The sequence below is a fragment of the Eumetopias jubatus genome, unplaced genomic scaffold, assembly GCF_037043125.1.
Source record: "Eumetopias jubatus isolate StellerSeaLion01/CBP00866 unplaced genomic scaffold, mEumJub1_p1.0 scaffold_14, whole genome shotgun sequence".
In the NCBI taxonomy this organism is placed as follows: Eukaryota; Metazoa; Chordata; class Mammalia; order Carnivora; family Otariidae; genus Eumetopias; species Eumetopias jubatus.
The window spans coordinates 94,984,728-95,010,589 of NW_028274820.1; the positions used below are offsets into that span (position 1 = coordinate 94,984,728).

Sequence of the window (25,862 nt, forward strand, 5' to 3'; positions counted from 1 at the left end):
AATAGTGACCTAAAAGATTCAGGGGAACCTGGATGTATAGAATATAGAAACAGGGTAGAAACAAGATTTCTTTATATAAGTACCACATGAAAGAATTACCTGATTGAAAAGAAAAGGGGAGGAGAGGTTTGTCTCCTATTTATAGGCTGAAAAGACTGAAAAGATATTTTCAAAAGAACCAGGTGTATGCATCTTCTCCAAATTCCAAAATTAAGTGTCCCTGATTAGGTTATCAAAGCAGGAACATTTTTTCCCTATAAAATTTTTTAAAATAAGCATACTATCTTAATAAAGAGCTAGAGTCGATGTAATTGCAAAGGAAAATTTAGACCAAAACAAAATGTATTAGTCTAAACTTTTGTCCAACAGTTTTTATAGTGAATATAAACCATCTTTTATCAATGGGTTCATGATGGCTCACTACACTACTCTACTTTTGTATATGCTTAAAATTTTCAATAAAAGGTTTTCTTAAAACTTAAAGACCTTCTTAAAAGAGCAGCCATTAAAATTCGGGTGACCACCAAAATTATTACATATTATTTGAGCTAGTAGATTAATTTGGTAGTTTAAATTCTCTTAAATTTGGTAGTTTAACTTCATGATACCCTAAGATCTTCTTGTATAAACCAGCACAAACTACAGATGCCAATATATGGGTTTTGAACATAAATCTAAATTTATAGCTTCCTGATTTTATAATAATTTATCCTGATGTCAAAGCCTTTTCCAGGACTGTTCCACCGATTCGGTTTTCAAGGAAAAACCTCCTATCATCCGCTTACAACATGGTCTTATTAAAGTAAAAAGAGGCTCACTATACTATAAAAACTTCGTAATGTAAAAGCAATTTTATTTTATTTTTTAAAAGATTTATTTATCTGAGTGAGAGAGAGTAAGAAACAGAAAAAACGAGAGGGGAGAGGGTCAGAGGGAGAAGTAGATGCCCCACTGAGCAGGGAGACATATGCAGGACTCCTGCTCTCTCACTCTCTCTTTGACAAATAAATAAATAAAATCTTCAAAAATAAAAAGTTAAATTCAAAGAGTAAGATCTATATGTATCAACATGTACATATGTATACCTTGAAATTATAATTTTGAATAAAAAAGATAAGATGTTGAACATTACATATAGTATCATCCTACTGTAAATTTTATTTTATTTTTTTAAAGATTTTATTTATTTGTCAGAGAGAGAGAGCACAGGCAGGGGGAGTGGCAGGCAGAGGGAGAGGGAGAAGCAGGCTCCCTGCTGAGCAGGGAACGCAATGTGGGACTCGAACCCAGGACCGCGGGATCATGACCTGAGCTGAAGGCAGATGCTTGACCGACTGAGCCACCCCGGTATCCCTAGTATACTACCATAAACTTTAAAAATACTTATAGATATATATATATTTAGTAAAGTATAAGAATTAATGTAGCCCACATTTATCGAATGGCTGCTTCTTGGGCAACATGGTGGGATGTGGATGTTTATGAGAGGAATGGGACTGGTAAAGGGAACCACATTTGCGTATGTGTGTGCAGTATGAAGGATATATAACAAACACTCCTATTTGTTCACTGGAGGTGACTAAACACAGATTTTAATATACTGTCCTTTATACTTTTCCATATAAATACATTTTCTAAATAAAAATATTTTAAAAACCTTATGAACATTCTTTTCCAAATGCTGAATTGGTGACCAAAGTTACCAATTTTTAAATACCTTGCTTTGAAAAATGATAAGCATGGTTTTTTGTTTAGTACTGGTTTACAGTCATAAAAGAAAACTTCTAATAGCTAGCCACTATCATATGCCTGTATTATAATCCTCTCATTTAGTCTACCTTACTTTTACTTTCTAATCTCAGGCTTACTTGTCTTAATATAGTTCTCTTTTCAAACCTGAAACGCATTCAGTTTTATTCCTATAATCTCCACTTCTCTTTCTCCTTCTAAAATATATATAGTCTTAGAACGTGTACTTTTTGCTATCTCTAGAAGAAATAATCCTGGCTATTTTCTCTTTTTTATCCAATTTCTATTATTAGAACATTGCTCATCAGCTCTTACAATTATTCTTATCTCAGACCTATCATATTTTATTTTGTCTCTGCATGCCATGTAAAACTATTTATAAAAGAAATTTCTTTCTCCAAAAAAGATACAGAAAGCCAATAAGCACATGAAAAAATGCTTAATATCATTAGCCATCAGGGGAAATACAAATCAAAACCACAATGAGACGCCACTTCACACAGACTAGAACGGCTATAATCAAAAAGACAGTAAACATGCTGGTGAGTGGATGGAGAAACTAAAACCCTCATACAGTACTGTTGAGAAAGTAAAATGCTACAGCTGTTTTGGAATACATTCTGGCTGTTCCTCAAAAGATTACTATAGACATATACCAAACAAAAATGAAAACATATGTCCACACAAAAACTTGTACATGAATGTTCATAGCAGCATTATTCACAATAGCCAAAAAGTGGAAACAACACTTAGGATGGATAAATAAAATGGAGTATATACAAACAATAGGATATCATTTGACCATAAAAAGGCATGAAGGACTGAATCACACTATAACATGGATGAACACTGGAAACATGCTAAGTAAAAGAAGCCAGTCACAAAAGACCACACATTCCACAATTCCATTTACATGGAATGTCCGGAATAGGCAAATCTATAGAGATAAAAGGAAGTAACTTGTTACCTAGGACTGGGAAGATTGGGGAGAAATGGTTAAGTGACTTCTAATGTATATAGGGTTTCTTTTTTGGAGTGCTGAAAGAGTTTTTTTTTTTTTTTAAAGATTTTATTTATGTATCTGACAGACAGAGACACAGCGCGAGAGGAAACACAAGCAGAGGGAGTGGGAGAGGGAGAAGCAGGCTTCTTGCTGAGCAGGGAGCCTGATGCGGGGCTCGATCCCAGGACCCTGGGATCGTGACCTGAACCGAAGGCAGAAGCTTTAACGACTGAGCTACCCAGGCGCCCCTGGAGTGCTAAAAAAGTTCTTAAATTGATTGAGATGACATTTGTGTGACTCTATGAATAGACTAAAAATCACTGGATTGCACCCTTTGAATGAATCAATTGTATAATGTGTGAATTAAGTCTTAGTCTATAAAAAAATTCTTTTAAATTATGAATTCCAAAAGCCAGGCTTAGGACAAGCTGTGTTTCAGGGTAATTGGGTTAGTCTAATACTTTCTTTGTTAGCCTTTTGTTAATTTCTTTGTTAACCTTTTGTTGGATGATTTATGTATTGAAAAGTATACATGAATGTGGGTATCTCAGGCTTAAAATACTTTAAATTTTATTAGATCAATAATATCTTCTAAATTTTAACATTCAGTGTTGGCCAAGGTCTCATGGTAAAAGTAAGTCTCATACACTATTCAGAGTGTATACTAATGCATACTTTATTCAATAATTATTTCTAGGTATCTAACATAAAAATTTCCCACAGTGTTTCAGGACACAGGTATTTAAATGTATATTACAGTATTAACTATCCATCATGAAAAATGGCTAAAGTTGGATACAACCACTCTAAACAATAATTTTAAACAGAAGAAACAGCTCTGTGAAAAAAAGATTTAAGGTAAAAGGTTAGTCTTTTTCTCCTGCCAGAGCATGATCCTCCTCATCCTTAACACTTCTTTCTCTCTTTAAAGGTCTATTTCAAATAATACTTAGATAGCCCTACCAATTTTCTTTTGGTTACTAACAGCTCTTCTTTTTTTTTTTTAAGTTTTATTTATTTAAGTAATCTCTACATCCAACACGGGGCTCGAACTCGACCTTGAGATCAAGAGTCACATGTTCTTCCAACTGAGCCAGCTAGGTGCCCCCTTCATTCCTTTTTTAAAAAAAGATATTTGAGGTATAGCTGACCTACAATAAACTACATTAAGTATATTGTCTGATACAATTTGACATTATGTATATATCCATGAAATCATCTAATGTACCCCATTATACCTTCTCAAAGTTTCTTTGCACTCCTGTGTAATTCCTCCCTCCTGCCCCAGGCCCAGGCCCAGGCAAATACTGATCTAACACTGTCACTATAGAACAGTTTGCATTTTCTAGAATTTTATAAAAGTATAAAATACATATTCATTTTTGTCTGGCTTTCACTTAGCATGATTATTTTGAGATTTATCTATGTTGTGTCTATCAGTAGTGTATTCCTGTGTACCACATGGTATTCCATTTTATGGATATACCACAACTCGCTTAACCATCTGTTGATGAACATTTGGGGCTAAGAACAAATCTGTACAAATCTTTGTATGGACATATGCTTTATCTTCTTTTGGGTAAATACCTAGAAGTAGAATGGCTGGATCATATACTAGGTGTATGCTTAACTTTTTACAAAATTGCCATACTTTTTTTTAATTGTGGTGAAATAAATTTAACATAAAATTTAACATCTTAACCATTTTTAGTACACAGTTAGCTATGTTAAGTACATTCACATTGTGTAACCAATGGCCTTGACTTTTTTCATTTTGAAAAACTGAAACTCTATGACCATTAAAGAACAACTCCCCATTCTCCCCCACCCCCACACTTTGCAACCACTATCCTATTTTCTGTTTCTATGAATTTGACTACTCTAGGTAACTCAAATAAGTGGAATAATACAGTATTTGTCTTTTTGTGACTCAAGATTCATCAATGCTGTACAATGTACCAGAATTTCCTTTTTAGAGTTGAATATTTCATTGTATGCATATATCACATTTTGTTTATTCATGCATCTGCTGATGGACATGGGTTGATTACACATTTTTGGTTATTATGAATAAAGATGCTATAAATATGGTGTATAAATAATCTCTTTGAAACCCTTCCAATTCATTTGGGTATATATTCAGAAGCAGAATTGTAGGATAACATGATAATTCTATTCTTAGTTTTTTGAGGAACCATCATACTGTTTTCCATAGTAGTCACACCATTTTATATTCCCACTAGCAATGCACAAGGGTTCCAATTTCTCTACATCCCTGCCAATGTGCTATTCATTCTTTCCTCTTTCCTTCTCTTTTTCTTTTCTTCCCTCCCTCCCTTTCTTTTTTTCTTTCTTGACAGTAGCTATTCTAATGGGTGTGAGGTGGTAGCTTATGTGGCTTTGATTTACATATTTCTAATGATTACTGTTGAGAATCTTTTCATGTGTTTGTTAGCCATCTGTATATCTTCCTTGGAGAAATATCTATTCAAGTTCTCTCCCCTTTTCTTAATCAGGTTGTTTAGGTTTTTTGTTTTGTTTTGTTTTGTTTTTTATTTGAGTTGTATGAGTTTTTAAAAATACGTTCTAGGGACACCTGGGTGGCTCAGTCGTTAAGCATTTGTCTTTGGCTCAGGTCATGATCCCAGGGTCATGGCATCAAGCCCCACAACCGGCTCCCTGTTCGGCAGGAAGCCTGCTTCTCCCTCTTCCACTCCCCCTGCTTGTGTTCCCTTTCTCACTGTCTCTGTCAAAAAATAAATAAAATCTTTAAAAATAAATAAATAAAATACATTCTGAATATTAGCCTTTTATCACAGATATGACTTGCAAATATTTCCTCCCATTCTATAAGTTGTCTTATTCACTCAGATGGTTATGTTTTTTTTTTTTTTTTTTTTAATTTATGTCAGAGAGAGAGAGACCACAAACGGGGAGTGGCAGGCAGAGCAAGCAGAGGAAGAAGCAGGCTCCCCACTGAGCAAGAAGCCCAATGAAGGACTCAATTCCAGGACCCTGGGATCATGACCTCAGCCAGAGGCAAACATTTAACCGACTGAGCCACCCAGGCATCCTGATTTGTGTTCTTTGATTCACATAGTTTCTAGTTATCATATAGTCCTATTTCTCTATTTTTATGTATGTTGCCTGTGGCTTTTGGTGTCATATCTAAGAAACTACTGCCAAATCCAGTGTTGTGAGGCTCTTCCTCTATGTTTTATTCTAAGGGTTTTATAGTTTCAGCTCTTACATTTATATCTTTGATCCATTTTGAGAGAACTTTGCATATAATGTAAGGTAAGGGTCCAACTTCATTGTTTTGCATGTGCACATCCAGGTTTCCCAGCATCATTTGTTGAAGAGACTGTCCTTTTTGTGGTACCCTTGTTAGATCCCTTGACCATATACATAAGAATTTATTTCTGGACTCTATTTCACTGATCTATATGTCTCTATGTCTATGCCATTCTGTAGGTTTGTAGTAGTTTTGAGATCAGGAAGTGTGAGATGGAATTCCAACTTTTCTCTTTTCCTTAAGCCTCCACATTAAGTTCAGGATGGATTTTTCTATTTCTGCAAAAAATGCTGTTGGGATTTTAAAAGGAACTGTAGGGATCCTGGGTGGCTCAGTCGGTTAAGTGTCTACTTTCGGCTCAGGTCATGATTCCAGGGTCCTGGGATGGAGTCCCATATCGGACTCCCTGCTCAGTGGGGAGCCTGTTTCTCCCTCTCCCGCTCCCCTTGCTTCGGTGTGCTCTCTTTCTCTGTCAAATAAATAAATACAGTATTTTAAAAAGAGGAACTGTATTAAATAAAACTACCAAACTGTTTTACAAAGTGACTGTACCATTATACAGTCCCACCAGCAATGAATGAAAATTCCAGTTATTCCACATTCTCGCAAATAGTTGGTACGGCCTCTCTTTCATTTTAGCCATTCTAGTAGGTATACGGGGTTATCCTTGTGCCTTTATTTTGCATTTCCCCAGTAACTAATGATGTTGAGCATCTTCTAGTGTATTTATCTACTATCTACATCTCTGGTGAAGTATCTGTTCAAATCTTTTCCTTATTTTTTGAGTTATTTGCTTTCCTAAGTTCTAAGAGCTCTTTGTATGCTCTGGATACATGTCTTGAATCAGGTGTATGTTTTGCAAAGACTAGTCTGTGGTTTGTCTTTTTATTCTCTTAACACTGTCTTTTGAAGAGTGTAAGTTTTTAATTTCAGTGAAGTCCAATTCATGAATATGTTACTTTTCATTCCTTCCTCTGTATTCAACTTTCTTTCTAAATTAATTTTTGGGTAGTTCCTTCCAGCAGAGCCTGGGAAAGGTAAATTCTCATCTGGAAAGGCCTTTATTGTACTTTCAACTCATACTTTATCTAAGCAACTTACAGACATTTCTCAGCATTCTGAGTACACTAGTCTATTGTCTTCTGGCTTCTACAGCTGCTACAATGAAAATTTTTTGATAATCTAATTGAGAATTTTTTAAAGATAATTTTTTCCCTGGTTTTAAAATACTATCCTTTCATTTTATTGTATCTAATAATTATATTGAAAATTATTTATACAATTTAGGGCCTTTGTTTCCTAAATCTTTAGATTTATATCTTTCACAAATGATAGCCATCATTTCTTTGAATTTTGCTCTACTCCTTTACTTCTAGTCTCACTTTCTGGAACTCCTCTGAGGCATATAATGAAACTGTTCATTCCATCTTTCATATCTCTTATCCTCTCTGTTACAGGTTTTTAATTTTTTTTTACTCTCTTTCCTTCTTTTAGAATTTACTAATTCTCCCTCTAATCTACTTTTTACCTCATCCACTTAGTTTTTTAAAATATTCTAATTTTTATTTAGCACTTCGATACCTCTTCTGTAATATGATGTAATTATTTGACATACTGAGGTTTTATTTAAAGTCACCTTGCTATGTCCTCAAATCAGTATCAATTTATATTTGTTAGGTTTTTTTACCTAGTGGCAACTATTTCTTTTAAAGATTTTTTATTTATTTATTCATGAGAGACAGAGAGAGAGAGAGAGAGAAGCAGAGGGAGAAGCAGGCTCCCAAGGAGCAGGGAGCCTGATGTGGGACTCGATCCCAGGACCCTGGGATCATGACCTGAACTGAAGGCAGACGCTTAACCATCTGAGCCACCCAGGCGCCCGCAACTATTTCTTTTGAACTTTCTATTTTTCCTTTGGTCTAAGTTGTTTGAATTTTTCCAACTCTATTAAGAAAAATTTCACTCACAGAAAATTAGAAGGAATGATACAATTAACATCCAAATTCTCTCTACTTAGATTCTAAATTTTTTTCATATTTATTTTCTCTAACGTTTTGTTTTCCATCTTACCATTTGAAATGAAGTTTGACTGATTGAGAAAGGAGTCATAATAGTGGTTACTCTTGAAAGTGATTACTGAATTGGAATGGGTTTGGAGAACCTTTCTCAAGCGCTAGAAATGTTCAATATCTTGATTTCTGTGGCAGTTACATATGTAGAAGGTCACTCAGCTGTATACTTGAGATTTGTATACTTTAAGTTTTATTTCAAAAAAGAGGATGGAAAAAGTTGTAGGTGTCATGACAATTTATGCCTAAATGCCAAAAAAGGTATTTCCTAAGAATAAAGACATTCCTCTACATAGTTACGTTCCTGGTATCAGACTAGGAAAATTAGTAATTCCATAATAATATATTTAATCAACATTCAGCATTTCCCATCACAAAATGCCTTTTATAGCTCTTCCCCCTTCTAGTCCCAAGTTAGGATCACACACTGCATTTGTTTACATCTCTTTAGTCTTGTTTAGTGTAGAATAATCTCCAATCTTTTTTGTCCTTTGTGACATTGAGTCCAGGCCATCCATCTCTCTTATAGAATGTCCAAATTCTGAACCTGTTTGTTTCTTCATGGCACTTAACTTTTTCCTTTATCCCCTGTGTTTCTTGTAAAATGGAAGGTTCAGAAGCTTAACAACAGAATTGTCTTTAGCTAGATAACTTCAGAGATGATAACAGTCATCCACTGAGTTTAAAATTTTAGGACCACCTAGAAGCTCTATTTGGTTCCTTCTTAGGAGTCCTGTTGTTCTTAAGTCTTCTAATGCACTGATAAGCTCTTTCCTTGTGTATTTTATAACATGGGATTTTGAGCTTATCAGTGGGCATTATCTATGTGGGTTCCATGAGCTCTAGATAGGCCAAAGAGATTCTGCATTTGCTTCTGCCTACTGCCTGACTGCTATTACCTCTCCAGGACCAGTTGTTGGGTTTAAAGTTCCTGGACAGCGCCCATAAATATGAAGCCCACACCATGATGAGGACAGGCCTATAATTAAGAATTCAAGGGAAACATTAATCTTTATCTGGACTGCTGGTGAAGACAAACAAATTTCATTGTTATTTACGTATGCTGAGTAGATATTTTCTTCTAGTTTACCCTTTTGCTGAAGGTAAAACCATTCAAAGGCTCAGCTTTATGTGAGGATCTGAGTTCCAACTACCCTTTGTGACACTGGCCAAAGGCCTAGTCTTGCATCCCCATACACTGACACTCACATCCCTTTGTTGCACAAGGTGACAAACTGACCTCTCTGGAGGCCACTGTAGCACTTTTTCCAAGACAATCCAGAATTAATACTAATGCTGTGTGAGGGAAAAAAAATTAAAACTACTTTGATTTCACTTGTATTTGGAAATGAAAAGGTTTTTTATTAATTTCAAAAATAACCATATACATTTTTAAAAAGTAGTGATGTATACAGGTGCATTATTATTAAAGCCAATGATAGTACTTGTTGCACTCAAGGATTACAGACCACCCATAAAACTGTGCAGATTTCCCTGCTTTAAATATTACTCACACAGTAGTCTGTTCCATTGGTAATACTTACCATTAACAAAAGTTACATAGACAGAGAAAAAATATCAAGCACACTAAAAATCCAACATTTGATAAAAAGTCCAAATAGGGATTTCTCAAGGGCAAAGAACAAAGCTGACCTGAGATGTTAAACAACAAACAAGCTCAAGTCTTGAAATTCTTTTTGATTCTAAACTCGTACTTAGACTTGAGTGTGGTTCAAGTTTGGTAGATAGGTTATAAAATGTTAATTTTATAACCTATCTACCAAATTAACTAAAAACTTAAAGTATACAAATCACTAAACACAATACAATTTGTTCCAGTTAAGAAACACAGACAGTGGCACCAAATAATTATGTCTTTTTCACTCCTGTTTGAAATGGATGCTTCCATTTGCATGACCATGGAGTATGGAGTGGTAACATATTTCAGTTTCAACAACTACTATTTCTGAAAAACACAAAGAAAAAGCAATGATGACATTAAAAGCTGACTCACCACTGTCCTCTGTTTATTGGGCAAGAAGACTCTAACGATAGGTTTTTGTGGTGACTTGGGATTGCTCCGTGATACATCTGTGGGATTTTGAAAAACTGAAAGAGATGAAGGTAGCACTGAAAGGCTGGAAGAGGAAGAAGATGTAACAGTGTCCGTTGATGCAGAGCTAGAAACAGAAAAATCAGTTCCATTCCCCAGGGATTCCAATAACTGTTGTTCTCGCTGTTGGAGGGCATCTAGCTTGCTGGTGTATTCTTCATAGGCCTATAAAATAAAGCAGACTTATGTTGAAGCTGGACTTTTTCCTGACAGTAACAAAAGGAAATAAGAAATTTAAGTTTGGTTATAATCTCTTTATAATCTAGCTAATAGGGTTTTAAGTTAGAAGTTACAAAATAAATGCTAAAAGTACTGTAAATTAATACTTATACTTTTAAATTGATAAATCTTTTGTGATAAGATACTACACTGCACTGAGAAACTGACAAAAACATAAATGTCTAGAATAGCCATGAACGTTAATTTAAAAATACAGTATTTAGAATGTTCTGGTCATACTGCAATTTACCTTCCAAACCACTTATCTAACATAAAATAAAATACTATATACTACATCAAGGGTAAGTACAATCTCTATTAAAAATTTATTTTTTTCCAGAAAACATGTAGGCATATAAAGTGTCATAGCTTTCTCCCCTCCAAAGAACAGAAAGAGAGGTTGAAAAGGAGATGAGGTCTTAAAAGAGATTTGTCAAAAAAATAAGACTCAGGTATAGTGTCAGATCTCACCATTACTTAAAAGATGTATAACCGCCAGCTTCTTTCTGAAATAGCTATTAGTTAAAATGCTTTATTCTCCTCACTATGGGTCTCTGACGATCCCATCAAATACTGCTTAGAGAACAAAATTTTATCTGAAAAGGTGGTTTACAACCTGCAGTCAAGAAATTCTGGGGGGCGCCTGGGTGGCTCAGTCGTTAAGTGTCTGCCTTGGGCTCAGGTCATGATCCCAGGGTCCTGGGATCGAGCCCCGCATCGGGCTCCCTGCTCCGCGGGAAGCCTGCTTCTCCCTCTCCCACGCCCCCTGCTTGTGTTCCCACTCTTGCTCTCTCTCTCTGTCAAATAAATAAATAAAATCTTAAAAAAAAAGCAAAAAAAAAAAAAAAAGAAATTCTGGGGCCATTATCCATCATGGTTTCTTTCTACAAGTTTCATTTGACTAAAGCTATAAAGTCAAATGACCATGTAAGATATCATATTCTAAAAGTAACAAAATTTTGAAAACAGGGGGGCCTGGGTGGCTCAGTTGTTAAGTGTCTGCTTTTGGCTCAGGTCATGATCCCAAGGTCCTGGGATTGAGCCCCGCATTGGGCTCCCTGCTCGGCAGGAAGACTGTTTCTCCCTCTCCCACTCCCCCTTCTTATGTTCCCTCTCTCGCTGTCTCTATCTCTTCTGTGAAATAAATACATAAAATCTTAAAAAAAAATTTGCAAACAGAGTAATTTTGAAAGTGAAGAGATGGAATGAATTGGAATATATATGTCCATGGTTCTTTAAGGCAGTGGTAATCACTCTCCCCCACACCATAGGACACCATTTCTGTCCACCACCATACATAGAGGCAGTAGCTACAAACATTTATAAAAGCCTACAAGGGGGAATCATAGATTTTAAAATGGCATTTCCTATCACTCAAAGAGTTTATTATTGGGCTGCAGAGAAGTAGGTGGATGTATTTTCATTTGTTTAAGTGCTGTACATGAGAAATAAACAAAGAACTTTTTTTAAAAGATTTCATTTATTTAATTGACATAGAAAGACACAAACATACAGCGAGAGCAGGAACACAAGCAGTGGGAGCGGGAGAGGGGGAAGCAGGCCTCCTGTCGAGCAGGAAGCCCGATGCGGGGCTCGATCCCAGGACCCTGGGATCATGACCTGAGCCGAAGGCAGAATGAGGAGGGAAAGGGCCTTAAAATGTTAGCACTTAGATGGAGTTAAGTGGGGAGAAGAGAGTACTGTGTACAGGAGAAATTCTGCCATAAAATAAAGAGGTAGGAAATTTTGGGGCGCCTGGGTAGCTCAGTCAGTTAAGCGTCCAGCTCTTGATTTCGGCTCAGGTCATGATCTCAGAGTCTTGGGATCGAGCCCTGTGTCAGGCTCCATACTCAGTGCGCAGTCTGCTGGTTCCTCTCTTTCTGCTCCTCTCCCCCCACCTCCTGCTCTCAAATAAAATCTTAAAAGAAAAAGAGGTATGGAATTTCAAGGCATAGAGGGAAAACTACAGACGAGTATAGCTGAATGCTATTTAATATCTGGGACATAGCAAGGGATCAATATATGCTTGTGGTATTTAAATGCAAAACAGCAATACAGGGAAGCAAATAATAAGACTGGAAAAGTGGGTAAGGGACCAGCTTGCAGAGTGTGTATATACCATGCTATGAAGCCTGAATTTCATTCCACAAGCAAGGGAGAAATTTTATTTCAATAAAGACCACTGCACTTGCTATGCTAGACCTTAAAATGTAATTGCAGAAAAAAGGAGGAATAATACTAAACTGAGCCACTGAGGTTAAGGGCCTAAAGTACATCAAAATGCCCTCTCCTTTAGCCTGCTAGCTACCCTACCCTGATTCTGGAAATGTTTCATAGCATTTCAGGGCATTATAACCAAATCAATTCAAAATTTTCTAAGCTGTATTTTGATTTAGTTTTCAGTTCTAAGATCTAATTACTTAAGGGCATCTCTTTCAATATGATCCACTTTTTAAGCCTAATTTAAAATCAGTCAATTAAGGAGCACCTGGGTAGCTCAGTTGGTTAAGTGTCCACTCTTGATTTCTGCTCAGGTCAAGGATTTCCACTCAGGATTCTCTTTCCCTCTCCCTTTGCCCCCTCCCCCCACACTCATGCTCTCTCCCTCTCTCTCAAAAAAAAAAAAGTCAATTAATATATAGTGAACATACATGTGCCTCGCACTGTCTGGGCCTCAAACTACAAAAATAAAGACGGATACAATTCCTACCCTTAGAAGAACATATACATGCCGTCTAAGATATAAAAATTACCTCCTGCATAGATCAAATCGTATTTACTATCATCTGGACCAGTACATTTACTACACAAAATTAGTCTTAGGAAAAGTAATGCATGTAAAAAATAAACTCTCAGAATGTTATTTATCAAATGTTAGTCTTAATTTTTGAAAGGAGACTGTTCCCTCTATTGGGGATTACAAACTATTTCACTGCATTATCAACAGCTCTTCCTTTCCGTTCTTATTCCACCTCCCTCCATCCTCACAGGTGAAATCTATCAAGGCACTTGTACCTGGCGTGGCTCATTTCTTCCCATTATTCTTGCTGCATTCAGTGTGGATTACTCTTTCAACACTCCTGTCTTGAAGTTCTCTAAATCTCTTATCTCTAAAGGTATTTATCTTCACTCTACCTTTCAGATCCACTAGTTCCAAATGATGACAAGATTTCAAATTGTAACTTCCTTTGTCCCTGAGCACACCTTCTTAAGTTTCCATCTCACTACATTAATCTGTTCATGAGCAACATTAATCCCTTCAAGTTTCTTAGATTTGGGCATTCACTGTCTTAACTCCCCTACTTTGTGACTCACCATTTCAATAATGCCACTAGTAACATCTCTGATTCTCTGGCTAATTCTTATTCTTTTACCAACTTGTTTGTCAAATACAAATATTGAGTAAACCCTACCATTTAATTATTCCATTCTTTCTCTCAGGTTACTACACACTGCTGAAGAAGGTAGTAGTAAAACAAAGCCAATTAGTTCCATCATCAATTCATGGAAGTAAGTCCTTCACACTACTACCTGAAAAATTTTACTTATTTTAAATATCATCATACTACGTTTTTCACAATACTTACTCCAACCTTTTCTATGCTGCTTTGGTTCCTTACCTTCATCCCTCAATGTTTAATTCACTCAGAAAAAAGCATTAACTTCAAATTTACACTAAAGATCAAAGCCATTAAATAAGAGCTTCCTCTTCTTTTCTTTGTCTAAGCAATTCTCCACACCTTTCCCCATCCCTCTTCTGTTCTCAATTTAGTGTTGGCACTGAGTGTTTAGGGCCTCAGGCGCTGGTACACTGTAATCCCCATTTTCTCTTACGTCTTCCAACCTTTTCCTCTGTTTCCTTACACAGCAAATGTGAACACGTCTTCCCACATAAATGCACGCCTCAGCTACCACTACTGCCATCAACAAATTCTTGTCGTTCTTCAAGAAGTTGCAGATCTAGATACTTTTTCAGGATGCAGCTTTCCCAAAACCCTGTTCTTTCTCATCAAAATCCTACTTATTTTTCGAGGTGCCTGGGTGGCTCAGTCAGTTAAGCGTCAAGACTCCTGCTTTTGGATCAGGTCATGATCTCATGGCTCTTGGGATTGAGCCCCATGTCAGGCTCCGCGCTCAGAGGGGAGTCTACTTGCGGATTCTCTCCCTCTGCCCCTCCCCCCACTCACACTCTCTCGCAAGCTCTCTCTCAAATAAAGAAACAGTAAATCTTAAAAAAAAAAAAAATCCTACTTATTTTTCAAAGTCCAATTCAAAGCTCTGCCTGATAAAACCCAAGGGGTATTCTTTGTCTTCACCTCCTTTAGAATATTATCACGTTCTTCTTTATATGACTATTTCGTTCTTATTTATGAAGAAATTTTGTGAGGATTAAATGAGATAATACAAATAAAAGAAGTTATTACAGAGACTACCATATAGCAAAAGCCCAATAAATATTCTTATTAGTAATAATAAGTAGAACTAGTAATTCTTGTTATGTTTACTACTGTTATCACTATATTACTTAGCTGAGTTTTTAAGATGACTCTACTAAATTATAAGCTAGTTGAAGGCACAGATCATGTCAAATGTCTCCAAATTAAATAAAAGAGTACAGGGGCATCTGGGTGGCTCAGAGGGTTAAGCGTCAGACTCCTGGTTTCAGCTCAGGTCATGATCTCAGTGTTGTGAGACAGTCCTGTGTCGGGTTCCATGCTCGGTGTGGAGACTACTTAAGATTCTCTCTCCCTCTCTCTCTATCCCTCATGCCCAAACCTGCTCCTGCTCTCTAAAATAATAATTATTATTATTATAATAAAATTAAATAAGTAAAAGAATACAAGAACACTTAATAACATTAAGATAACAATATTCCCCCAAACTGATCTACGGATTCACTGCAATCTTTATCAAAATCCCAGTGGCTTTTCTGCAGAAATGGGCAAGCTGATCTTAAAATTCTTATGTAAGTGCAGGGTACTCAGAATACCCAAAATAATCTTGAAAAAGAACAAAGTTGGAGGATTTAATTTCTTCATTTCAAAAGTTACAATAAAGCTACAGTAATCAAGACATGTATATTGGAATAAGGATACACACACAGAACAACACAATAGAAATGAGAGTCCAGAAACAAAGCCTTACATTTATGGCTAACCGATTTTCGACAATGGTGCTGGTACCACTGAATATCTACATGCAGAAGAATAAAGTCAGACTACTACCTAACATTATATTCAAAAATTAACTCAAAATGGATCAACCATACACATAAAATTAACAGCTAAAACTACAAAGCTCTTAGAAGAAAACACAGGAGTAAAGCATCATGATGCCAGATCAGGCAATAATTTCTTGATGTAATACACTAAAAGCACAACAACCAAAGAAAAAATAGAAAAACTACACTTCTCAAAATTAAAACTTTTGTACTTCAAAAGACACGGCCAAAAGAATGAAAAATAAATCCCACAGAATAGGAGAAAATATTTACAAATCATATCTGATAAAGTTCTATTATCTAGAATATACAAAGAACTCTCACAACTCAACAATAACCCAGTTTAAAAAATGGGCAAAAAATATGAATTGATATTTTTCCCAAGAAGACACAGAAATAGCTAACAAGCACATGAAAAAGATGCTTAAAGGGATGGCTGGGTGGCTCAGTCTGTTAAGTGTCTGCCTTCGGCTCAGGTCATGATCCCAGGGTCCTGGGATCAAGTCCCACATCAGGCTTCCTGCTCAGGAGGAAGTCTGCTTCTCCCTCTACCTGCTGCTCCCCCTGCTTGCGCTCTCTCTCTGACAAATAAAATCTTAAAAAAAAAAAAAAGATGCTTAACATCTTTCGTTATCAGGGAACTGCAAACCAAAACCACAATGGGATACCGGTTTACAACTACTAGCATGACTATTCAAAAAACAAACAAACAAATTTAAAAAAATGAAGCAAAATAATTGTTGGTACTGATGTGGAGAAAGTTAAACCCTCATACACTTCTGGCGGGAATGTAAAATGAAGTAGCCACCTTGGAATAGTCTGGTAGTTCCTCAAAGAGTTAAAACACTGAGTTACTACAGGACACAGCAATTCCATCCCTAGGCATATAACCAAGACAATTGAAAACATATGTTACACAAAAACTTATATATTAATGTTCATAATACCTTTATTCATGACAGCCAAAAAGAAGAAACCCAAATGTCCAACAACTGATAAATGGATAAACAAAATCTGTATATCCATATGATGGAATAAAAAGGAATGAATGCTACACTGAATGCTACATGCTACAACATGGATGAATTTTGAAAACATTATGCTAAGTGAAAGCAGCCTGTCACAAAATGCCACATCACGTATGATCCCATTACATACATGAATTATCCAAAAAGGCAAATCTATAGAAATACAAAGCAGATCAGTGGTTGCCAGGGGCTGAAGGGAATGACTGCTAATGGGTAAAGGGTTTCTTTTTCTAGTATTTTGGAATTAGTGATGGAATTGATGATGATTGCACAACTTTGTGCATATACTAAAAAACCACTGAGTGGTACACTTTAAAATAAAAATCTTACAGTATGTGAATCATTTCTCAATTAAGAATGGAAGGAAAACTATCTATGGATCTACTTTAAACAAATGGGAAAAAGCAGTGAAATAAAATTATTCTTTTAAAGATTTTATTTGAGAGAGAGAGAGATCGATCACAGGCGGAGGGGGAGAAGCAGACTCTCTGCTGAGCAGGGCACCAAACCTGGGACTCAATCCCAGGGCCCCGGGATCATGACCAGAGCCAAAGATGCTTACCCAAATGAGCCACCTAGGCACCCTAAATTTTTTTTTATCATTAGCTCATTAAATTTATTCTTACTAAACTTCATCTTACAAGACACAATGAAATCCTGCAGACTACCCAAAATGGTATTTAATGAACTGCTCTGCATTCCACAGGAAGCACCTTGCTTCCAGTATTTTCATTTGTTTTAACAAAATTTCTCTGCATTATCCTGGATTCTACACAGACTAAAGATCAAAAAGGCAGCATCATAATAATGATATAGCAGTTAAGAGCAGAATCTGAATTCAGAATGTCTAGATTCAAAGTTTGACTATACCATTTACTAACTGTGTAGCCTTAACCAAGTTATTAAACTTCTCTGTGCCTGAGTTTCTTCATCTTTATAAAATGAAAATGAGAATAGGAAGTATAACTCATAGGGTAGGTTGAGGATTAAATGATCTACTATATGCCTGGAACAGTGTCTGGTACATAGCAAGTACTCAATAAATGTTAGGAGCTCCTACAGTTATCATCTGTCTGTCTGCAGGGAACCCTAGCACATATGTAAATTCTGTGGTAGCTAGGACTCAGTGTGTAACACTAGATAAGTAGGGTAATTCCAGAAACACCATTCCTTCACTTCTGGAATCCAATATATATCAGGTCCAAAAAGAAGAATCTACTACTAGAAGAGCATCTAGCATTATATCTTAAACACAGAAGTCATTCAAGTAATTTGTTGGATGAGTGAAGAGAGAAAAATTGGGAGAAAAAGAAAAAATTCTGGGAAATAACTTATCTTTTCTTCCTCTGGATGATTATTTAAAAAGGGAATCAAAGATTAAAAAGACAAATTTGAAATTCTTTACACAGTACTACAGCTCATTTCACTATAGTTATCATCAAGGGAATCAACAGAATTTTAATTATTATTCATGTCAGTAAGAGAAAATCTAGAACAACTTAAAAGTTTTAAAATAAATTAGTACAAAGAAAAAAGAAAAGAGGATTTCTGATGGTGACAGAACCTAATTCACTCTGTTCTGCTACAAGGAAGAGATGCAGGCATAGGTAAACATCAAACATATAGGAAACATTATGTCCTATGTTGAAATGGTATGAATTGAAATAACCAGCCTAACTCCTACTTATCAGTCTCAAACCAATCTGAAGCCAAATTGCGAACACTGGAAAAACTTCACTTTTTAGCCTCTTATTTCAAGAAATGTAAACACAGTCCTGGTGTAGGGATATATGTGACCCCATCCCACTCGATGAGATGTAAAGGAAAAGACTTGTAGGGGATTTGGAGGGAATAATTTCTTTAAGAGCTCAGTACACAAGAGAGCCTCTGTGATCCCGGCATCGTGTTTTGAGGTGTCCTATGAGAACACACAGATCTGTTGCAGTCATGACCGAAAAGCCAAAAGGACTGTAGAGATCCACCCCAGCATGTGACAACTTTGAGATGTAGAACCAATGTTAAATTAATTTACCTCCATGCTTCTTGTTATAGGAGGGGAAAATAAAACTCCTATTTGTTTGGGCAACTTGTGATTGCTTTTTATTTTTCTATAGCTAAAAGCATTTGTAATGTTTATAGATCTCCTAGATTTATTCTCTAATTTTTCTCATCTTTCCTCTAATATTTTCCATCTGTGTTTTTATTCTGCTTTCTAGAGATTTCCTTAACTTTATAACATTTATTTATATGCAGAGACATATACACATATATTTACATTTTCTGCTGAACTTTTATACTATTTTAATTATTTTAATACCAAGAGCTCTTTCTTGTGCTCCATTGAGACTTGTTTTAGAACAGCCATGAAACAAGAACAGACTGTCTTATCTCTGATGTTAATTATAGTTATTTTCAGGTTTTCATCTTCACTGCACTGTTTCTGAGTTTCTTTTGGCCATTTTTGCTATTATCTTTCCTGTTATAAGCTTTCTTCCAATATCCGCTTATTCTTAGCTATCCATTTATATTTAAGACTTAAGAGCTTTTAAGATGTGAATACTACCCAAGCATCTGTGAAGTCAATGTAATCCCTATCAAAATCCCAATGTGTTTCAGAAACAGAAAAATCTACCCTGAAGTTCTTATGAAATCTCAAAGGATACTGAATAGCCAAAATAATCCTGAAAAGGAAAACAAAGCTGGAGGTCTCACAATTCCTGATTTCAAAACTTATTACAAAGCTACAGTAATCAAACGGGTATAGTATAAAATGGCATAACATTGGACATAAACACTGGTGGAAAAGAAAAGAGCCCAGAAATTAATTCTCACATACATGGTCAAATGATTATTGACAAGGGCACGTCAAACTTTCTATACAAAGGACAGTCTTCTCAACAAATGGGGCTGGGAAAACTGGATATACACCTGCAAAAGACTGAAGCTGAACTCTTACCTTATACCATACAGAAAAATTAACTCAAAATGGATCAAAGACCTCAACATAAGGGCTAAAGTTGTAATTATGTATCTTAGAAGACAAGAGAAAAAAAGCTTCATGACACTGGATCTGATAATGATTTCTTGGATATGACACCAAAAGCACAGGCAATAAGAGGAAAAATAGGTAAGTTAGACGTCATCAAAATAAAAAAAAACTGCACAAAACATAATAAACAGAGTGAAAAGGGAACCTGTGGATTAGAAGAAAATATTTGCAAATCGTGTATCTAATTAGGACTGATACTCAGAATATATAAATAACTCCTACAACTCAACAACAAAATAAACAACCCAATTAAAAATGGGTGAGACTTAAATAGACATTTCTCCACAGAAGAAACACGAATGGCCAATAAGCACATGAAAAGATGCTCAACATCATTAGTCATCTGGGAAATACAAATCAAAACCACAAGATACCACTTCACACTCATTAGGATGGCCATTACACACACACACACACACACACACACACACACACACACACGGAAAGAGAAAGTGTTGGCAAGGATGTGGAGTAATGGGAGCTCCTGTGTATTGCTAACAGGAATGAAAAAGGCAGCTGCTGTGGAACACCAGTACGGCAATTCTTTAAAAAATTAAACATAGAATTACCACATGATCCGGTAATTCCACTTCTGGGTATATAGTCAAAAGGAGTAAAATCAGCATTACTCATGACAACAAAAAGGTAAAAACGACCAACCACTGATGGTATCCATTGATAGATGAACGGATAAACAAAATGTACAATATTATTTAGCCTTAATTAGCAAAGAAATTTTAACCCATGCTACAACACAGATGGACCTTGAAGACATTATGCTAAATGAAATAAGCTAGTCACAAAACGACAAATACTGTACAATACCATTTATCTGGGTAGTCAAGTTCATAAAGAAACCAGAATGGTGGGTCTCAGTGGATAACTAAGAGACTTGATTTTTCACTGAAGGGCCTTCATGTTTCAGTACCCAAAAGTCTTTTCCCTGGGCCTTGCCAACCTTCCCCAGGGAAAAATACTGTCATTGCAAGGCAGGCTCCTCTTCATAGTATATCATGTGATGTAAGTTCCATGTTTATTGTCTCTAATTCAAAAATTTATGGAGCACTCAATATGTGTCAAGAATGATGCTATTTCATAATTATAAACTTAATGAAACCTTCAATTACTACATGTGTGATAGTATTCCCATTTCACCAATGAGGTGAGGTAATAGGAAGGTTGGGTAACCTATCTGCAGAAACTAAGACACAGCTTAAGATTCAAACATAGGGCCTGTGTGACTCCAAGGTTCACCTTAACCACTATATTATAGTGCTTTCTACAGGGAAATTGTGTAGTGTTTGTCCCTGAGAATGCAGATCTACATGCTAATGATATAATCTGTGAGGTATGGTCTGCTGTATATTATCCTAGTTAGATGTAATTTGAACAGTAAAAAGCCTGAAGAGTGTGAGTGTGGAGGAGGCAGCGAATCCCTGCTATACTCAAACACAGTTATTGATGTAAATGTATTACAACTAAGCGTGGGGGAAAGTCTCCCAAGACATAGAAGTGGCTAGCAGAAAAAATGCTGGTTAAGTTGTCTAGTTCTAATTAACAAAGAATTACTATTTTCTTTTCTCTCTCTCTTTTTTTAAGATTTTATTTATTTGACAGAAAGAGACATAGCGAGCCAGTGAACACAAGCAGGGGGAGTGGGAGAGGGAGAAACAGGCTTCCCACTGAGCAGGGAGCCCTATGCGGGGCTTGATCCCAGGACCCCTGGGATCATGACCTGAGACGAAGGCAGCGCCTAATGACTGAGCCACCCAGGCGCCCCTCTTTTTTTTTAAAGATTTTATTTATTTATTTGACAGAGAGAGACACAGTGAGAGAGGGAACACAAGCAGGGGGAGTGGGAAAGGGAGAAGCAGGCTTCCCACTGAGCAGGGAACCCGATGCAGGGCTCGATCCCAGGACCCTGGGATCATGACCTGAGCCGAAGGCAGACACTTAACGACTGAGCCACCCCGGCGCCCCAAGAATTACTATTTTCACCAGAACTCTGCCTCCTTATGACTCCTGTTCTTGTCCTCCTCAGACATAAAAGTAAATCAGCATGGAATATTAGGAAGTACACTAGTCTTCAGAGGTATGAATTCTAGTCCTAGTACTGGTACCTGGCAGTGTGCTCTGGGATAAGCCATATGAAGAAGACAACAGTTTATTAGTGATGATTTTCAAACTTCCAAATTTATTTTAGAAATGCAAACTTAACTTGTAAGATTTAACGTGCCCTTTAAAAGCAATCAGATTATTAAATTGGAAATTTAGTTTAGGAGTCTATCAATCCATGCCTAAAAATCATTGGCATTTGAAGGCAAATGGTAACCTGATCATTTGTAATTTAGGGTTATATTCCTGTATGACTAGTGATTACAGCTGAAGCCAGCTTTTACAGAGACAGGCAGTATGAGCAGTGGTGAGCAGTGTGGGCTGTGAAGCCCAACTACCTGGATTCCCTGACAGCATGCTCATCATGGAACCCGAGTGACTTAAAGAAGGAAACTGATGCCAAGAAAGCTTACCTGTGAGTATAATAGTAACTACTACCTCACAGGATTAAGAACAATTACTAACTACTCTCTAAATTTACAATGATGCTCAAAGCTTGATACAAAAACCTAAAGGCACAATTAAACAGTAAAGGTAAGCAATTTTGAGCTATTTAAATATTATATATTTTATCTATTAAGAAAGCAAAAGCCAATTTGGGGGGATTTGTTCTGGAAAAAAGATATTTTAACAGGAAAAAAGACATTTTATAAAATTCGCCCCATTTCCCAATACGGTAACTAGTTTCCTAACCCCTACAACTGAATGCTTTCTCTCTATTTTTTTATTTTTATTTTTTAAGAGATGTATTTATTTATTTGACAGAGAGAGACACAGTGAGAGAGGGAATATAAGCAGGAGGGGGTGGAAGAGGGAGAAGCAGGCCTCTCGCCAAGCAGGGAGCCCGATGCAGGGCTTGATCGCAGGACCCTGGGATCATGACCTGAGCTGAAGGCAGACGCTTAATGGCTGAGCCACCCAGGCGCCCCCCCCCTTTTTTTAAATAAGTTTTCCACCAGGGTATATTTTTAAGTTTATACATGACTTCTCCTTTAGTTTTGACATTTTTCCAAATTACAAAATACTGCATATTACTATAACAAGTGAAACAAGATTAAGAAGTATAAGAAAGACAAAGGTAATTCACCTTCCCCTTTCTCATCTCATCTCCTAAGAGAAATATAACCAGTACAAATGCTTGTGATAAGTTCATGTTTTTATTTTCAAAATTACAACAGATATGATACTCAATAGCTTACCTCCAGATATATTGATGGTGGATTATGCTCCCCACCAAATTTGTCCAACAGGGCTTCTATATGTTCCTGTGTCAACTTAATCATTTGTTTGATATTCCACACCTGAAAAATATTTTAAAAGAATATAAATAAAATGAATTAGAATATTTTTATTAAAATATTTTTATTAAAATATTTTAGTAACTGCCAGCATTCCTTGAAATTTAGGGCTTAGAGACCTGTTTAATATAGCAATTTTTCCCATTTATTATTAAACATCTTAAAACTCTTTTCTACACTAGTAATACAATAAACTCTCAACTGTAAAAGACTCAAGTAATAGATAAGTATTCAGAATAAATAATGAAAACCTCTTTTTCACCTTCCCCACATTCCTGGACCCCTTGCCAAAAATGTTAAGTGCTATTTACAGTTTGTTATGCATCCTTCCACATCTCCTTTTAATCCAAGTAAATATCATAATACATACACATACAAAATATACAAAAACATAAGTATTATATATAAAATATATTTTTATCTTTTAATTTTTATTGTTATGTTAATCACCATATATTACATAATTTGTTTTGGTGTAGTGTTCCATGATTCATTGTTTGTTCATAACACCCAGTGCTCCATGCAGAATGTGCCCTCTTTAATACCCATCACCAGGCTAACCCATCCCCCTACCCTCCTCCCCTCTAGAAACCTCAGTATAAAATATATTTTTAACACTTGCTTTTTTCACTGAACAGCATGCCTCAAAATTCTTTCCATGTCAAGACATACATATTTTACTTCTTTAAAATGGTTAAGTATAGATACATTCATTTTGTAATATTTTGACACTGCTTATCTCAATGGTCTTCAAGCTTCAACAGCAACCTAACAGTGGGCAAACATGGATGATTTTAGGACAAACAATTTCCAGATCTTCGATGTCTATATGTACTCTTTCTAACTGAACGGTTTGAGAACTAGTTCTTCTTTTTTCCTCTCCCTTTAAAATCACCACATTGTCTGTGTCTCTCTCTCTAAAAAAATAAATAAAATCTTTAAAAAAAATAAATAAAATCACCACATTGTAATTCTCCACTCTCTTCAAGAAAGGCAAAATTCTTATCCATCTCAGACCCTACTAAGGTACACTATTCTGAGATGTACAAACTTCAAAGTACCTAACAAACAACAGGTAAAAATCCCTTGAGAGAAAGCAAGGTGTGTATGTTGAGGGGGAAGGGGGAAGCGATTAAAATCAGGCCTTTATCAATGAAACAAATTCTTGGCAGGGTTCTAAGCCTCATCCATTTAGCCATCCAGCCAGCCTAGAATTCAGAAGTCAGGTGGTTATAGTACAGGCACATATTACATGTTTAAGATAAGTCAGTTTTTTTTCCCTGATTAAGACTGAGTCCAATTTATCTGGTTAGAGAACGTGCTTTGCAAATTACACAATATGCTAGATACTCTACGAGTTGCATGATCTAAACCAAAGATGAACAGCATAAATACAATACACACTAGAAATTATGGCCCTTTAAACTACTGCTATAATTTAAAAATGTGAGATAATTAAAAAATGTACAAGAGGGAATAGATAGATGAACAAGGGCGTTTCAGGACCATCGGTTTATTTAATAATTCCCTTACTAGAGGACATATAGATTATTCCATTTTTCTCAACTTCAAACAATGCTTCAATGAATAGTTCTGAGCTGCCTTTCTGGGCAAAAGTACAAGTTTCCCTTTTAGATATCAAGGCACAGGATTCCTGAATTGAAAGTTATGTGCATTAAAAAATGTAATAAATGTGTCAAAGGGTCTTCCAAAAGAAAAAAGTACTAAGTCAAACTCCCATTAGGAGGGTATCCCATCAATACTGGGTATTATCAAACTTTGAAACTTTTGCCAATTTGAAGGGGAAAAGGTGATCTTGTTGTTTCAATTTCTATTTCCCAGAAAACTGAACATTTTTCATGTTCATTGGACATTTACATTTCTTGTTGAAAAATTCCCTATCCACATTTTTTATTCTATTTTTTTCTTGTTGTATAGATATCTTTTGTTCTAGATATTTTATATATTAATCCTTATCCCCCTCCAAATGTTGCAGTCTTTTTTGTTTTTCATTTTATGTCTCATTTGTCATACAAAGTCTTGCTACTCAAAGTGTGGTCTATAGACCAGCAGCAGCATAATCTCCTGGAAGGATGCTAGAGTAGCAGAATCTCAGGCCCCATCTCAGACGTACTGAGCTTTAACAAAATGATTTATATTAAAACTTGAGAAGCAATGAGAGAAGTTTCCTTCTCTTTCTATGGTCAGATATTGCAACATCTTCCTTTATGACTCCATGGCTAATTTCTCATATCCCTCCAAAAGCACTAGATGTCTTCTTTTCTCTAGCTATACTTAACTCCCCAGGTGATCTCATCCAATCTTATGGCTTTATATGCCAAATATGGACCGATGAAGCCCAAATTTTTAAATCCAGCTCTGTCCCCTCAACTCCAGACTCTTTTTGTCCAACTGCCTACTGAACATCTCTACTAAGACAATGAATAGACATCTCAAACTTAACATGTTCAAAGACTAACTTATGATCTACCCCACAACCCTCCCAAAATTTATTTTTCCCAGTCTCTTCATCTCAGAAAATGATAACCTCCTTCTATGATGAGTTCATTGACCACCCAGGCAGAACAGCTTTATAATAAGAATTTTGATATCCTAAAATTGCTTATGTTTTTCATATCTACTAGCTGCTTTGAGATCAGAAACATGTTCTATTCTTCTTTTGTCTCCTCATCACTTATTTTG

At 36.0% G+C, this 25,862-nt stretch overlaps 1 protein-coding gene across 5 annotated transcripts in view; it reads right to left on the bottom strand.

Moving 5' to 3' along the window:
• BRAF (B-Raf proto-oncogene, serine/threonine kinase) overlaps positions 1 to 25,862 on the bottom strand; it is a 180,039-nt gene that overhangs the window by 68,666 nt on the left and 85,511 nt on the right. For all 5 annotated transcript variants that reach the window (XM_028106169.2, XM_028106168.2, XM_088018585.1 and 2 more), the window contains 2 exons: positions 23,061 to 23,162; positions 10,131 to 10,394 (listed from right to left, as the gene is read on the bottom strand). In XM_028106169.2, the coding sequence (XP_027961970.1) occupies positions 10,131 to 10,394; positions 23,061 to 23,162 (366 nt within the window). The remainder of the gene's footprint in view (positions 1 to 10,130; positions 10,395 to 23,060; positions 23,163 to 25,862) is intronic.